Raw genomic sequence first — 17,170 nt, forward strand, 5'->3', positions numbered from 1 at the left:
AGGGAGTACAAAGGGAATTCAGACCACAAGCCATCAACTGACAAACCCTAAGTTAGGACTACAGTTGGCTTTCACATCTCCATTCCAGGGACACAAATTATACAATTTCCTATTTTCCCCATTGGCTACATCACTTACATAGTAAATGAAGAAACGGCATCAGACAAAATGACAAGCAGTCAAATAATAACAACTCCAGCTTTTCCCGTATCTAGCATCAGATAGCTTCCCTCTTCTATGGTAAGGGCAAAGTTACAACTTCAGTCTTGCTCATATTTAGGTTTGGTCATGAAGCGTACCAACAGGTTTTAGCTAGAACTAGAAGTCTGTCTGAACAGTTGAGTCAAAGCAATTAATGCAAACTGTGTAATTATCCACAATACATCACAAAGGTTTTGCTGCTATCAGTCGGTTCAGGAATGAAGAGGCACCGAATGTGCTGCTTAAATCAAAGCTGCCATGGCCTCTGTGAATTAAGCATCTGATTCAAGAATCCTCAGCATACACTTCTTGGAAACATATCATGATTATTCCTAGCCTTTTTGATACTATGCACAATCAAATCACTAAAACTGAAAAAAGCAGTAGGCTAAGCAAGCTAGAAACTGGCATGGAAATTATCCAAGCTTTTCTCCTAAAGTGGATGCAGATACTAAAAGATAATTCAATGCATTAGCCCCCAATTTGGGTAAAATATTCAGGGAAATTGGAGGTACTGAACATGTGGCCCTCTAGTTGCTGTTGGCCTTCAATTCTCATCCTCACCCGTGATCATGGTCGTGTTGGCTGGGGCTGATGGGAGTTGGGAGTCCAATGAATCTGGAGGGCCGCAGGTTAGCTGCCCCTAAGTATAAAGTATACCAAGTATCTCAACAGAAAAGCAAACTAAGCTCTTTGAATATTAAGCTCTTATATTAAATGCCTTCCCCCAACAATATCTCACCTTTGGCATGGAATGTCCATGAACACCTAGAGTATTCCTGCAGCCGAATTCTCTCCTGCTGACCCAGAGAGCACACTTGGCTAAAGAACTGCCGCTCAATGTAAACATAGGCAGCAGGGATGGCACCCGCCACTCCCTTGGCCCCAAAGAACCCATTCACCTCTGGTGAGGCTAGGAGGATCTGGTAGTTGGCCCTGGTGCCCAGGATCAGGTCCATATAGGCTTGTGTGAGGTTGAAGTAGCCCGTGGTGAGATGTATGCTGGCACCCCGCTCTGCTTCCAACAGGAGAGTCTCCGTGACGATCTCATCTATCTGAATCCCAAAAGGTCTCATCTGTATGAGTGGATAAATCCACGTGTCCGGTTCAGGCTGCCTGTCAGTAGCTGCAGTTGGATCTTTGGACAATGGGATTCCTCCTTCTGCATGGTTGCTATGGAAAGTCTGAGTGTGGAGCAACTCCTGTCTGGTCCTTGCAGAGTTGATCACTTCCATCACTCTCCTATTTGCTGCTTCACAATAGGCCGTCTTGTCTCCTGAGGGCATGAATAAGTGATTTAATGGGGGACAACGCTGAACAGCATTACCTGTACATGTGCAAGGAAACTATAAAGAGATCAAAAGAATACCAGTATGACTAATGGAAGCTAGATCATCCCAGGACACTGAGAGAAACATATATCCAAAAAGGAGCCTGTATCCAAATGTCGGGGCATTCAGAGGAAAACATCTATCACAGAATAAGTCTGTATCAGCAGTTGCGAATGCATTTCTTCCATATAAAGCATGGGCCACTTGGAGGTACTCTTTCCAGTTTAGAGGACTTCCTATCTGAGGAGTTCCTATCTTCCTATCTGAGGAGTTTGCCAGCTGAACAGATGTCGACACTGGAGCCTCACAATCTGACTTTTTTCTACACTTTCTGCTCATGTTCAATCCTATAGAGGCAAACTGCATGGGTTTTAGTTTGAGTTCAAGAACAGAACAAAAATTCATAGATCTGCAAGTATTTATTTAGATGGTTTATATACTGCCTTTTGTTCAAGCCACAATTTGCAAGACAAAAAACAGATTAAAATATAGGCAACTACCAATTTACACGAGGGTTACATTCCAAGGCACCAAACATTTAAGTGAAATTGTGTATATTTGTAAAACCATTGAAAAACCTGTAAACACCTTGTTCTGCCCCTGCCCTGTTCTGCCCCTTTTGGTTACATTTTCAGGTCACTTTTGAGTTCGGCACAGTCACACATATATCAGAAGTGCTTAAAAAGGTCGGTGCCTGCACATAATATTAGAGTGGATCCTCTCAAATCAGACTGGAGGAATTCTTTGTCTACTGAGCAAGTCTGGAGCTGTTTAAAAAGTGGGAAGGCACAGGAAATCTCTTACTCAGGCCTGATCAGAGAAGCTGGAGGCATCTGCCTATAATGGATGGTTTCATCTATTTCCTCTCTGAATCAAGGTAAAGATGCTTTTCCCCCCCTTCTGCTTCTAAAGCCCGTTGCTAAGACAGATGGAATATAAAAGCTCCCTTCACATATCCTCATCTGCTGCAGCATACATCAACAGACTTCTGCCACCCACCATAGAATGGCCACATTATACTCTGAAAACAAGAGGCTGGTTGTCGCATTATAGCTTGCCACAGATTTCTAATTAAGTTAATGTGTGCCCAACAGAAGAAATCTCAGGTTGAACTGAGGCATACTAGCAGTCTGTTACCAATAGCCACCCTCTCTTTGAAAATGTAAGAGCCAGCAGTTTTTTCAATCTGCCTCTAATACAAAGAGAGACAACAGGTCCCCTACAAGGCAGAGAGCGAAACAATGAAAACATGGTAGTCCTTCTATTAAGCAAAGGTGGAAGTAATATCTCGTACAGCATTTCAAATTAACTTATTTCAAATTGATCTTCTGCACTGGGCACAAACTTGCCAAGCAATCCTATCCATGTTTACTCAGAAGCAAGTTCCAATGACTTCAGTGTCCATAGTCCTAAGTATGCATGCACAGGAGTGTGATGCTATAGTCTGCAAAGAGATTCCTATACCACCATTTTAAGATGGTCCTATGCTGCAGGGAGGACTTCCAGTATACCATTTAAGAGCAACATCAATTCCCCTCCCCATAATACACCCTTTCTTTTACTTGGTTGCTTAACATCAGCCTAAAGAAGTTGGGTAAAACTCAAAAGGTGGCTCGCTATTTTGTCATTTTAGTTAGTCTGAATAAAAAGAATACACCGTTACTGTTTGGATTTTATGACCTGCATTTTTCATCCATGTGTTCTAATCCAGACCAACATTTATTTTAGTACTGTAGGACCGTAAAGAAATGGAAAGGCAGCAGGGGGCATGGCCAATAATATACTTCTACAGTAATTCGGCATTGCCCACTTTAGGAACAGTAATAAAATACTCACGCTTTTAATTAAGGCTTTGGTAGCTATCTAAACTATGGTATTATGGCAACGATACCCATTTCAAAAAAAGATCAACTCCTTCCAACCAGAGCCGGCTCTTCTGATGTGATTTGAGCTTCTAGTCGCCAACCCAGTGGTCAGCAGAAGGTGAAAGAACCCTTCACTTTCAGGTTGAAGCAGCTACAAGTAATACTTGAGACAGTTCTAAGCAAATGTGTTCTTAGGAAGGCATGTCCCTCTTCCCTGGGTGCAAGGGTCAGGGGCAAATTCCTAGCTGAAGGCATTGTATAAAGGAAAGTGGAAGGACAAAGAACAAGGAAGAACACACACTTCCAACTAGAAACGTTTGGCTGAAACTAGAGCAAGCAATTATCATTCACTCAATGTCCAACAGATACTGTATGCATCTCTCACTTAACTAGCAGAGTTTATTGTGTGTAAATGATGAAAAAAGAGGGCCCTTATGACTTAAAGGGTGTGGGGGAGAAAGTCCACTGTCTCTCAGACCTTGTGGACTATATTTTGAAAGGGGGGAGGAGAACGAATTCCTATGCCCCACAAATAACCCAGAGATGCCTTTTAAATAAAAGGACACATTCTACTCATGTAAAAACACACTGATTTCCGGACCGTCCGCAGGCCAGATTCAGAAGGCAATTGGGCCAAATCCAGCCCCCGGGCCTTAGGCTGCCTACCCATGAAGTAGAAGGAGGGTAAATATTCTAACGCCATCCAAAAGGCATGGTCTTTTGTCAGGCAACCTTTGTGGTGTGCTAATTAAGAAAACAGACACTGGAGGGCAGTCCCCCCCACATCTATTCCCATAGCATTTGCTTTGGTGAAACTCACCTGATCACAGAAATCTCAGCAACTGCGTTGCCAGGAATATGTCTCAACAGTTGGCAGTGCTTGGAAAACCTCTCCCAAGGGAAGGTGACAACCCAGCATCTTAACACTTTATATTAAAAAAAAATTGCTCTCTTCAGGTTGTAACAGAAGAAGAGTATTCCCCTGACAAATGTGCTATACAAAAAACACTTTCTCACTAAGAGTACATAATAATATCCAGCACATAAGCATCCATGCACAAACACTTCCGCAAATACTGTACAACAATACTGGGAATTGTTTGCTTTATTAAAAAAATAAAACCCTCACACCCACTGTAAATGTAAGGTTGCAAAACTACTCACAAGCATGGAATTCAGAATGTCTAGCTCTACTTTTGCAATCCACAGGAAACTTCTAAACATCATGGAGACAGCACTGGGGCTACAAAGATTCCCCAAATCACAATGCTATCTATTAACACACCTTCTCCATCAGTGTTAATCCCATTACTAGATATCATAGATTGTGTCAGTTCCCAACTGGCTGGGCTAAATGACTTCCTGACTCACGTAAGAAACATCCCTACCTGACCACACCAAAGACATGCATGTCCAGAGATCAGGCAAACAACACATCAAGTGGGGGGGGGCAGAGCCCCATGGTTTAGCTTAGGTTGAGTCTCCAGTGGAAAGGAAATCAGTGTTGTCTACTGGGTGTGGAAACCAAGTAGTCTATTCCAGCCCTGCTCCGAGTTCCCTTTCTTTTATTGAGAGATGGGAAAGTCTGAACCTTGGTCCTACTTTATGAAAGGCATACTAGGCTACAATCTCTCCCAAACATTCGTGTCCCCTTTGGAAATGAAAGGAGCCTATTTGTACTTGTTGCCTAGAGGTAAACAAGATGAACTTCAGCTGGGCTGAAGAACAGCTGGGCTCATATAACTTCGGGTGCTGAGAGGGCATGTAACACCAATTAAAATATGCCTCTATCAAAACTGCTTACTAAATGGTCCTCTTACCTTGGTAAGGATGTACCATCCCATCCATCACTTGGACTGTATCATCTTGCTGTAACTGCAAGGACACATCCCCAACAGCATCTACTAGCTCAGTAAAGAAATCTGCAATCTCAGGAGAGTCTTGTAGGAGCACATAGCGGTCTTGACGATTGGTGAAATAAGAGTCACTCAAGTTAGCTCTGGAAAGGGAACAGAGGGAGATGCTAACAGCTAGCTGAGAATGACAACAGAAAAGTTATGTATAAACTCTATCCCATATACCTGGTACCGTCAAGAAAGAAAGACTGTCTATTGAACCATCACAGGAAGTTTCTATCTGTAGGCAGAGATACCCTCCCTCACCCACCTCCCTAAACCTGCTTAGTTGAAATGGGAATAAATTCGTAAGATTCTGCAGAAGCAGAAACAGTGGCAATATTCCAGCAATGCTAAGGTGCAAGAGAGAATTATGTCACAATGTCTGCAGAACAAGCAGCAAGGTTTGCAGTATGCTCTGCCTTAGTTGCTTTTCCTGTTGTTTCTAAAGATCACAATATTCATCTACATATCCCCATTACAGTGGTGCCCCGCAAGACGAACGCCTCGCAAGACGAAAAACCCGCTAGACGAAAGGGTTTTCCGTTTTGGAGGCGCTTCGCAAAACGAATTCCCCTATGGGGTTGCTTCGCAAGACGAAAAAAATCTTGCATCCCCCCACAGGTTTTTTTCGCCCTTTTCTTAAGCCGCTAAGCCGCTTATCAGCTGTTCCGCTGATAAGCCGCTTAACAGCTGATCGCTGGAAGCCGCTTGACAGCTGTAGCGCTAATCCGCTAAGCTGTCAATGGGCTTGCTTCGCAAGACGAAAAAACCGCTATACGAAGAGCCTCACGGAATGGATTAATTTCGTCTTGCGAGGCACCACTGTATTAGGTTTGTTGCAACAAGGGACTTACCCGCTCAAGATCACATTATCATCAAAGAGATAGACCTTGATATGCTGCAACCCAATGGTCTCATTGAAACGTTCTGGGATTAGGAGTCTGAGAAGACCGCGCAGATTAGGAGTGTGGAAGAGAGAGACACGGACTTGCTCTGGAAACCTCTGCAGGAGTGGAAGGAGCATGGTCCGAGAGTTCTTTCGGCCTGGGGGGGAAATGAAAATGGATTGCCAGCTTCAATAAAAGGACAGTATTTGCCACACTATGCGTATTTGACTTTAAGCAAGCTGTTTCTTCAAGCCATATTTTATAGCAACATTCTTAGCAGCCCAAGTTCCTCAATAGATAATTACTGCTTATCAGGATTGGTATGTACATAGGAGCCAACTCCAGGGGCACCAACAAATGAATGAGCAAAGCTGGAGAGAGGGAGCCAGCCAGCCTCTCTGGCGCTGCCTCCAAGAGAGAAGCAGTTCAGCTCCACCCTCCCCAGCCAGAGAGTCACCTTTTTCCTGACCCAGTCTGTGTGATGTCACATGCACTATGTTCTGGCGTGTGCATGTGATGTCACACATCCACATTACGGCAGCGGACACCCACAAACCTGAGGGTGAGTTGGCACCCCTGGGTATGTGCATGTCCCTCTATGGCTGCAGTGATGCTAGCTCAGAGAGTTGGAGGTTTTGTGCTTTCCACATTGCCACCAACTTTGGCAAGATGAAACCTAATTAGGAGAAAGAATGGAATGCCAAGATTCACTCTTAGCTAACACAGAAGCTAGTGGGCTGTATCAGCTCCATAATACTCAGAGCAGACCCACTAAAATCAATGAAGTTAGTAATGACTAACATCATCAAAAATACTTTGCCAAAATGTAACAGAAGAAAAAAAAATTGGACCATTTTACTTGGAGGTAAGTGAAATTGCTTATATTGGGAACACCATTGAAAAATCTTGCAAACACTCTCCAAACTTCTGAAAATCCTTGATAAACCCTTAAATCCACCAAACTCCACCACAATCACTCCCTCCAATCCTCCTTGCTCAAATTCCACTTCTCCACAGGCTTCAATGGTCAGTGCAAGGACTTTCAAAGGCTCGTGGGATTGGTAGGTGCCATTTTTGTCCTTTTTCTAGTTACTTTCAGGTTTGCATTGATGCACACATGCACAGTTGTGCGCATACTGAATGTGCGTAAAATGGCCATTGCCAGTAGAGTCTTGGTGTGAAAATCTGCAGATTAAGGCTACTGAAATCCTCTAAATCTGAAGAGGTTCTAAACATAGTTCTTTAGAGCTGAGATGTCCAGCCTGCCTAACCAGCCGAGTCCAGCTAACACGTGAAGCGATTGTGACCAAGCAACTTACCCCGAGATCCCCTTGTGTAGTCTAAGAGAATGGACACTCTTAAGTTGGAAGGCCCACATCCCTGCAATGACCTTTCCAAAGCCACTTCAATGCAATCCACCTGAGGACAATATAAGACCAAAACTTATATACAGGGAAAATCCAATTTTATGAGCACACACTATTCCTAAGCCTTCATAGTTTTCCCTAATTGGTACAGCTATCTCTGTTAGGCATCTGCCTATTCGCCCACATAAAAGGGAACGAAATTAATAGTTCCCATCACTGCAGGTTGTATTTATTATCCCATCACAGGAATGTTAACACTGTGCAAACAAAGATTAAAACAGTCACAAGACAGAGAGAACACAATTTAGGGCCCTTCATCTATTTAACAGTTTAGGGCTCTCATTGTAGACTATCATTAAGTTATTTCTTCCAAAGGCTCCTCATTAGTCCAAAGACAGGCTGAAAAAAAGTTGTCATTGTAGGATAGAATAATGTAGCAAAGATGAAAAAAGAATGTGTGAATAGACCAGTTCTTACAGCAGATACACATGGCACACTGACATGCCTGCCATCAATGTCAAGATGTTTTGCCTTCATTTTTCTAGGCTGACAGATCTACCATGAAAAGCCCACAGGACAAAGATGGCAGAGATGAAAGAAGGGAAGGTGAAAGGTACAGATCTGTGAATTAAGGAGTTAGAAAAAGGAGGCTATGTGCAATATTGAAGAAGAGCTACAGAGGACATCTCTTAACTGATTATTTCTCAGATATCTATGGCCCGCTCTCTCCAGCTCAAACACTTACTAATTCCTGTTCCAGAGGTCCTGTTCCAAGGTAGAGTGAAGCCAAAACCACTCGCCGCTTGGCCATCTTTATCTGTCCCTGAGAGAGAAAAAAGTTTAGATTCACTGATTTGTCTGTCATGTGAAACCCTCAAGTTCCTCCCAAAGTCCCCTCAATCCAGTACTTAAAAGTGAAAAACTCAGCTTTATCTATCAGTATGTCTCTTCTTTTTTGTATCAAAATGAGCACACAAAATTCTTACAGCATGCCTCATTGCATTTTAGGACAAATATCTCTTGATCAGAGTGGACAAGGCAGCATTTCTATTGCTTTCACTTGACAGGTCCAAGACTTAACATATGTAGCTGCCTCATACTGAGCCAGACTATAAAGCTACTACTATTTACTATGACTGGCAGTGGCTCTCCAAGTTTTTAGAAAAGGGTCTTTTCCCAATCCTGCCACTTAAAAAAAAATGACAGGAATTGAACCAAGTGCCTTAAAACAGCCAAGCCAAGCCTCTCCTGCCTCACCATAGCCAAGGGGAAAGGACATAATACTTGGTCAAATGAATTTTTGCTCCCCACACTTAGTTTCTTAAGATCCAATCCAGAGGAAAATCATACGGGCTCAGTCACTAAGACTTACTGAATAAGGAATGATAAAGCAAGATCACTGTGATCCATAAGTTTGAAAAAACACTTTTAGGAGGAGTACTGCAGGAGTACAACTGGGTACTTCTGAAATTCTGGGTTGTCATTTTTTAACACAATAAATGGCAACAGAAACACATGAATGTAAAAAAAAAAAAAAGCCCTCCCCGTCTACTCTTGCATTCTGTTTTCACAGTGGCCAGCAAGAAGAATATGGCAAACCTGCATGCAGGACTTGAAAGCAATAATGAAGAAAATGCATTTTGACATTGGCGCTCTGTTGCCACCCCTATTCCCAAAGTTACACACTGGAGACATGCCAAATCACCTTCATAAGTTCGTAGAATTCAGTCGGAGAAGAAAGCACCTTAACATGGGAACTGGCAATTCCAAACTCTGGGACGAGGTTTCGGATCCACTGAAATCTATGGGATCCCTCAGGACAGAGGCAGCAAGGTGGGGCTGTTAGCTGAGGAATAGTAGGTGAGAGCAGCGGGGCCAACAGCAGCCATGATGATCTAATAAGGAGAAAGAAGTGGGTTGAGTTGCATACATTAAATTTTATTCTCCTTTATATTGCCTCCAGGTGTGTGAGCAAGGGGGTAGTCAAGCCTGAAGCATTACACATCTGCCTTTCACCTCCATTACTCACAGCTGGGCAATTTTTGCCAAGAATGGGAACAGCAGGCTGTAGACAAAGGAAGGAAGGCAGACCTGAGCTGTATGTTAATAACTTCCTTTCAAGGCTAAAGAGGAGGCTCTGCGGACAGTAGTAAAGCTGACCCACAACTGTGTAACAGCAACAGAATGCACTGTAAAAAGACAATGGCCAGAATAGCAATACCCAAGGTGACAGACTGCAGTGATCACTTCATGTTTCAGCTCTTGAAATAGCAATACTATAGTCCTATTCAGCCTTTCACAGGCACAGTGGTACATCGGGTTAAGAACTTAATTCGTTTTGGAGGTCCATTCCTAACCTGAAACTGTTCTTAACCTGAAGCACCACTTTAGCTAATGAGGCCTCCCGCTGCCATTGCACCGCTGCCGCACAATTTCTGTTCTCATCCTGAAGCAAATTTCTTAACCCAAGATACTATTCCTGGGTTAGCTGAGTCTTAACCTGAAGCGTCTATAAGCCGAGGTACCACTGTATGCAACTGAGCAATTGCATTCACTGAACTTTCGCAAGTGCAATAGCTTTCACAAGGAAACTTCCACTCCCTCCCCTCCATGAACCCAAATTTGCTGTGGAGTTCCTCTCTATCCCCACCTCACCAGCAGATATTGGTGCAGTGCAAGGGGTACATGGGGAAGGGGGAGGGGGAGGGGGAGGAGGGGGAGTTCTGTTGCACTTGCAAAAGTTGCTCTGCTTGCACAATGACCTAGGGCCCATCTGCACAATACATTTAAAGCAGCCTGAATCCTCAGAACTGTAAAGGATGAATGGAGTTGTTAGGAAATCCTCAGAACTGTAAAGGATGAATGGAGTTGTTAGGAAACCCTCTTCTGCTCATGGAGCCACAATTTCCAGAGTTCTCTGGAAAGTAGGATTGCTCGGAACTGTAGCTCTGTGAGGAAAAGAAGGAACACCTAACAACTCCCAGCACCCTTAACAAACTACAGTTCCCAGGACTCTTTGGGGAAAGCTGTGACTGTTTAAAGTGGTATGATGCTGCTTTACATTTATCATGCAGATGGTGCCTTAGCTGGATTCAACCTTTAAATTATAGCTATACAGAGTGCATGCGCTAGCAGAACCTCTCTACCCCCCCCAAACCTTCCTGTGTTGAATGGGAAATCTAAAGGGGAAATCTAAATGTGTTTAGCTGAACATGGTTACAGTTTTCCCTGCAACTGGGAACCCTGATTGTGGGGAAGACTGGAAGTCAATTCAACCAAACACCGAATGCACTTAGAATCCCCCTTTAGACCTTCCCACTCAACAAAGAAATGTCAGAAGCGGCTGGTCAGCATGTGTGTTCCTTCTACGGATATAATTTAAGAACATCTGAATAGGGCTATTCTTTTGGTGTACTTCAATTTCAACTGATTGTTTATATTGTACCCTAGTTATCTTTACTGCATCAATATGGTTTCATTTTCATCTAGGAAGTTTGAGCTTCTCTCTGGTATTTATTCCAAAAAGACCACATGTAGGAGATCACAACATAATCCTTGGTGGAAATAGATCCACTATTAGAAAACTACTACAAGCTACAACACAACAAACATCAAAGCTGGAGGCAGGGAAGAAATGTGCCAGCATCCGGTTTCAAGGCCCTGGCATTATTACAGCCATGGCTTGTATTTTGAGAAGGATACAGAGACAAACCAAAAAAGACAGTTGAGCTCAGAGGAAATAATATGTTTAGCAATGGACTCCTCTGGGAGGAAGGGCAGGATATAAATTTAATAAATAATTTTTAAAATAAATAACGTTAACTAACTGTACATTAGGAAACCATTTCCTAACAGAGACACCATCCTCTCAGTATATAAGCTTATGAGTGGCTGAATCCCACACTGCTCCATCAATGTGATCTGCTTCAATGTGCATGACCTTTACCAGAACTTTATGAGGAACTCAGGGTTATGAGGAACTCTTGGTCCAAAGCTCAAGTGACCACAGATTCCAGGAAGATGATTTCACTTATTTACTTCATGATAAAACACTGAATCTTCACAAGGTTTGCATGCATCCTTGCACAAAAAACCCCCAGACAGTTTGCCACTGCATTTCCCAGAAAGCCCACCGGTTTGTCACTGCCTATTCATCACAATGGAGATCTGACTCAGAGTGTGGAAGAATTCCTAGCAATTTCGTATTTCAACAGTTTGTGAGGACTGGGCATTGCTTTGGCAATACTGAGTTACAGTAATCTGGAGGGAAAGTTTCTATTCTCCTTAAACTGAAAAGGAGAACTTTAAGAAATACTTCCCTTGTCCTGTCCGTGAACAGGCAACTGAAGAGCAGCAAACTAGCAAGGTGACATTGGTTTATCTACCTGTATTTATTAAACATAAAGCACATTCAAATGCCTTTTCAAACGCCCAAAACCACTTGATAAGGAACATGGTTTTGGTGCATTGTGGGAATCCACCCTCCCTCCCTTTTATCAACATCATGGCTACACTTAAATGCATGTGCACAGAAACAATATCAACACAATTTGTGCTTGTCCACTTATATAACATGATCAACAATATATTCTCTCAGTGATCCCTAACAGTATCTTGCAATTTCCTTCTGCGAACGGGGTGGGGGGGCGAGAGAGCATCACACCTCTCAAACACAGACTTTATTCTAATACAAGCAGAGCAGGACAATACACAGGGCCCAGGGATCTTTAATCCGCTTTATCTTCCTGAATAGAATTAAGACAACCCTGCAGCTTGTGTTTTGCTGATGAGCACATCTCCCATTTTAAGAAATTTATGCAGATAGCTAAGAGTTCAAAGATGTCTTCTTTCAACACAAGTAAAAGACTACACACAGCAGAGCTTCTTATTTCCTTTCCACAGAACAGAATGCTATCTTGCAATCACCTTTTAAAGCTTTCTCAATAGTCAAGAATTATCCAAAATTGAAATGCAGAATGGGAAGATACTGTTCCAAGTCCAAAAAGGGGAACTGTCTGGAAGCACACACGGATCTCTTCTTTATATTTCAGAGCTTTTAATAACTGCCTTTTCTACCCACTCCTCCCAGTAATTAAAACTTCTCTGGGGACTTACAGTAAGTGTCAAAATCATAAAACTATAAAACACTGAACAAGCAACTAGCAACAGAGAATAAAATCACTACAGAAAACTTAAGAGCACCAGAAATTCCACAGATCTTAGAACTTCAATAAATATCTTTAGTCAGTAAAAGATTTAAGATTGGTGTGACATCCAAGTCAGTGCAACTGAAATCATTGTGTTGTATCTAACAAGTTTGCCCCCTTAACAAAGGAACTTCTTTCTGCCTGTGCAGTAGCTCTTCCTCTCCAACTCTTCTCCATGCATGCCCACCCCCAATTTGCTCACAAGTATTGCAGGAATCCAAGAACAGATTTTGGGGATGGGGTGCAGGAAGAGGAGGGCAAGAGGAAGTCCTATTGCACAGGTGGAAGTCCATGCAAAAGGGATGACTTTGTTGGATACAACCCACTGGACTCAAGTTACTTAAGTCCATTGATTTCAACGGGTTGACTCTATGACTAGCATTGATCATGCCCAACAGAGATTACAAAGGCTGGGAAAATACCTGGTCTGAAGGCACAAGACATCATCATGTCGCTGAAGCTAAGTAAATCTGGATCTGGTCAGTGCCTGGGTGGAAGCCACGCATAGAGGTTTTATTTACAATTAAGCTGGCTACAAATTATGTTAAATAAATACACACTGCCTTGAATAAATTATAAATGTAAGAAAAGAAAAGAAAGATCTTCGGCAGGTACAGCAAATATGTTGTTGTGAGACAAGTCTCTCAAGTGAGGAGTGTTCCATAATGAGGGTGCCACAAAACATACTGTAGTGGAATTAGAGTGATTAAACAGGGCAACTATTTCTGCTAAAATAAACTTAAAGACTCGGTTTGCATCTTACACAAAACCATACCATGGCTTAATGCGAATGTGCAGGTTCCTGGAGAGGAAACTGTGGCCACTTTGTTCTTCCTCCAGCCCTGCTGCTGCTGCACTGCTGTGAGCTTAACCATGGTATGGCTCAGTACGCCATCCAAACCAGGCTCATAATTTGTCTTACTCCAGTCAAATTACAATCTGTACACTTAGAACAAACCTTTGTTACAACTCTGTCTGGAGCAAGACAAAAGATAAGCCAGTATCACACTGAGACAAACCATGGCTTAGCTCACAGCAGCAGGACCACATGAATAGCAAAGCAGCCAGTGTTCAAAACTCCCATTGTTTTAGGCGCATTTTGCAACAGGAATTACATTAGTGTGAGCAGTTTCTGAGCTCTGGGAGCAGTACTGCGCCTAAGATTTCAGATTAAAACTGCAGAGTGGAAGGAAAGGAGCTTTTCCACCTCCCCATTTCCAGCTACTCTCTGAAGACTGGAGAAGAGACCCTCTTATGAATATTAGGGGGGTGGGCAGGGGAAAATGTGAAAAATGAATGTAATATTTTAGCTGCAGTTCATTCATTTTCAGCTCTGTATTCTTGTTATAAAAAGCGTGCCTTGGCATTCCGTTCTTGTGCCCAGAACCTAGATGCCATTTAGCTCATGGATTTCCTATCTCAGTTTCTAACACTGAAAGCAGCAGCATAGTTTCTACAAGCTATGGGTTTGATTTAGTGTATTAAGCAAACTGAGTCAAAGCAGCTGAAAGTGGGCTACTTAAAAAAATTAATGCCACCTGTAGACGAAATATTGAGCCTCCATGGCTTTTAGACCCAACCATGAAGTGGTAATGCAGTTCCTTAAATAAAACAGCTAGCTGATCCCATATTATCAACCTGGTGGGTTAACCCAGAAAGCAATTCTTTGGCCAGGATAAATGCAGTATCAAAATTACCTAGGGGGAAAAAAAGAATTGAATAAGGGGTCTCTGTCTATCTCTCGAATTTGAAGTATCTGCTATTTATAAATCTGGGGGTTTTGGAAGATCTATTTTTAGGAACTGGGTCTTTGACTAATATCGCGACAAAGTGAGCTCAAGTACCACAATTCTTGTTAAACCTCAGCTTCTTCGGCAGACAGGAGAAGAGAGATTGCATGATATCTCAGTGTGCATCACCCACACAGAAGCCACAACATAGTGGCTTTTGCCAACAGCTCTTGATTCACTGGAATGCCTGAGTCTATATTACTGTATTTCTGCATAGGCTGTGACTGAATCTGGGAAACTAGTTTTATTGTTAACATTCTGATGCAATGAACAATAAAGGCTTGAGGGTAACTTCCTTAAAGTAAGAAGGCTGGGTGTGAACATGTGGCCTGAGACTTTTGCTTTCCCTTGTTTTAACTGAGTCATGCTTACTGGATGCTACAAGTAGTTTGAGTGTTCACCTTTTCCTCTTTCCCACAATTGCGTGGAAAACAGCTCAGATCAAAGAGCAAGTTGCTTCTAAAAGAAATATACTAATTGTCATTACAAAAAAGTGCTATTGAAAGCAAACGAAACCCTAGGAGTAAGATGCTAATTTACTCAAAACCCTGGCAGTACTACCATCTATTCAACAAAACACAAAAATGACCTCATGTGGGTACATTTCCATATCCTGTGTTCCTGAAGATGATGAATAACCAAACGGTTGCTACATGACTGAAGTGTAGCATATACTTTCAGCACAAAACACAATCATATTTTTTAGCTGATTTATATAGCACCTTTTAGAAAATAACTGCCCCCTTTAAGGTAGTGTACAAACTTGCATAAATTACAACCATTCAATTAAAACTGCATCAAACATCCTTAAAAGTGAAGAACAGCAGTAACATGATACTCAGAGGTAAATATATTTAACCCATGTAACAATTTTATCCCCCTGAAGACAAGGAGATGCATATAACCTAAAATTCTATATTGCCATATCCTTGTGTCTAGGGGGGCATAACATGACTATAGACAATACAACCTAGAATTCTGTGCTGAAATGCAAACCTTTTCAGACTAAATTGTACACATTTTAATAAATTACTTTAATTCAAATACTTCAACTTGGTTGCAAAATAAAGCTTTCATATGGTGTTAAGATAGGGACGGGGGTGGCGCTGTGGGTTAAACCACAGAGCCTAGGACTTGCCGATCAGAAGGTTGGCAATTCGAATCCCCGCAATGGGGTGAGTTCCCGTTGCTCAGTCCCTGCTCTTGCCAACCTAGCAGTTCAAAAGCACGTCAAAGTGCAAGTAGATAAATAGGTACCGCTGCAGCAGGAAGGTAAATGGCATTTCCGTGCGCTGCTCTGGTTCGCCAGAAGTGGCTTAGTCATGCTGGCCACATGACCCGGAAGCTGCACGCCGGCTCCCTCGGCCAATAAAGCGAGATGAGCGCCGCAACCCCAGAGTCAGCCACGACTGGACCTAATGGTCAGGGGTCCCATTACCTTTATGGTGTTAAGAACAGTGTTAGAAAGCAAATAAGGTACTGCCTATTTAATTTGATTATTTAGAGAGAGAGAGAGAGAGAGAGAGAGAGAGAGAGAGAGAGAGAGAGAGAGAGAGAGAAGGAGAAGGCTGGGGTAAAAGAGCTACCTGGACTTAAGAAGTCTATACCCACACCTGTGCAATACCCAACCATTTTGTATTTTCTCCACACAACCAGGAGGACAAGACATTTACCGTACTTATTCCCATGAAAGCCACTGGAAACTGTTCTGCAGATATGCTGTACAGATTTCAAGGCCTCCTGGGCCTCCTTGCTCAACAGACCACACTTAATCCATCCAACCGCTTTTCTAGCAATTGATTATTTATGGAAATTGGCAACAAAATAATTACTTGGGAGCCATCCAAAGGTTTGGGAGAGGGGCCAAGAGAGGAAGTTTTCCAACAGAGAAATCATTGCTAATGGTTTAGGAATATATATTTTAAAAAGAAAAGATTTGTTTTGAATACAGTATACTTTACTATACACAGATGAGCTGGCGTGAAGAGAAAAACTAGTCTAAGAACATCTGCTGAGAAAACAAAGAAATTATGCTAATCCAATATACTTCCTGTAACCCAAGCAGCAAGTAGTTTTTCCCAGATAATGCAAGACTCACCATAAACAAATGCTATTCAGAAGCTTTCCTTCTCATATGCTAAAAAAAACAGGAACTTGTTCATTGTATGTAAAGCATTTTGTACCATGCACACATTATGTTTTGTCCTCAGGAACCTGGCAAGTTAAGCTGCTGTTCCCATTATGCTGCTGAAATGGAGGATAACACACTGCAGCATTTTGCATTTGGCCCAGGATTTCCAAATTCCAGTCAAGCCTCTAGACCACAATACTAATTAGAAAAGTTTGACTGAATCTTGAATATGCTAAAGCATTACACTGATTCAAAAAACTATTACAAATGAAAACATGATGAAACACCGGTGCATTCAAAGAAAATTTAATCTTCTCTTTTTTCTACTTCACCATCTAAATTTTATGCTGACAAGTTTAGTTTCTTGAGAAGGGGCAATTGTACAAAAGACTGTGACTTTATTTCCGAGAATCTCTTTCATGTCTGGCATATGTGCATTATTGTTTTAATTGTTAGACACCATGAGAACCCTTGGGGCTGGAGACCAGCATAT

At 42.2% G+C, this 17,170-nt stretch overlaps 1 protein-coding gene across 3 annotated transcripts in view; it reads right to left on the reverse strand.

Annotated features, from left to right (window-relative positions):
• The window catches only part of PGS1 (phosphatidylglycerophosphate synthase 1), a 125,611-nt gene that overhangs the window by 11,644 nt on the left and 96,797 nt on the right, over positions 1-17,170 (reverse strand). For all 3 annotated transcript variants that reach the window (XM_081899724.1, XM_081899722.1, XM_081899723.1), the window contains 6 exons: positions 9,255-9,444; positions 8,295-8,372; positions 7,502-7,601; positions 6,150-6,339; positions 5,218-5,396; positions 944-1,477 (listed from right to left, as the gene is read on the reverse strand). In XM_081899724.1, coding sequence (XP_081755850.1) covers positions 944-1,477; positions 5,218-5,396; positions 6,150-6,339; positions 7,502-7,601; positions 8,295-8,372; positions 9,255-9,444 — 1,271 coding nt within the window. The remainder of the gene's footprint in view (positions 1-943; positions 1,478-5,217; positions 5,397-6,149; positions 6,340-7,501; positions 7,602-8,294; positions 8,373-9,254; positions 9,445-17,170) is intronic.

The sequence above is a fragment of the Podarcis melisellensis genome (genome assembly GCF_964234715.1).
Source record: "Podarcis melisellensis genome assembly, chromosome: 2".
Lineage (NCBI taxonomy): Eukaryota > Metazoa > Chordata > Lepidosauria > Squamata > Lacertidae > Podarcis > Podarcis melisellensis.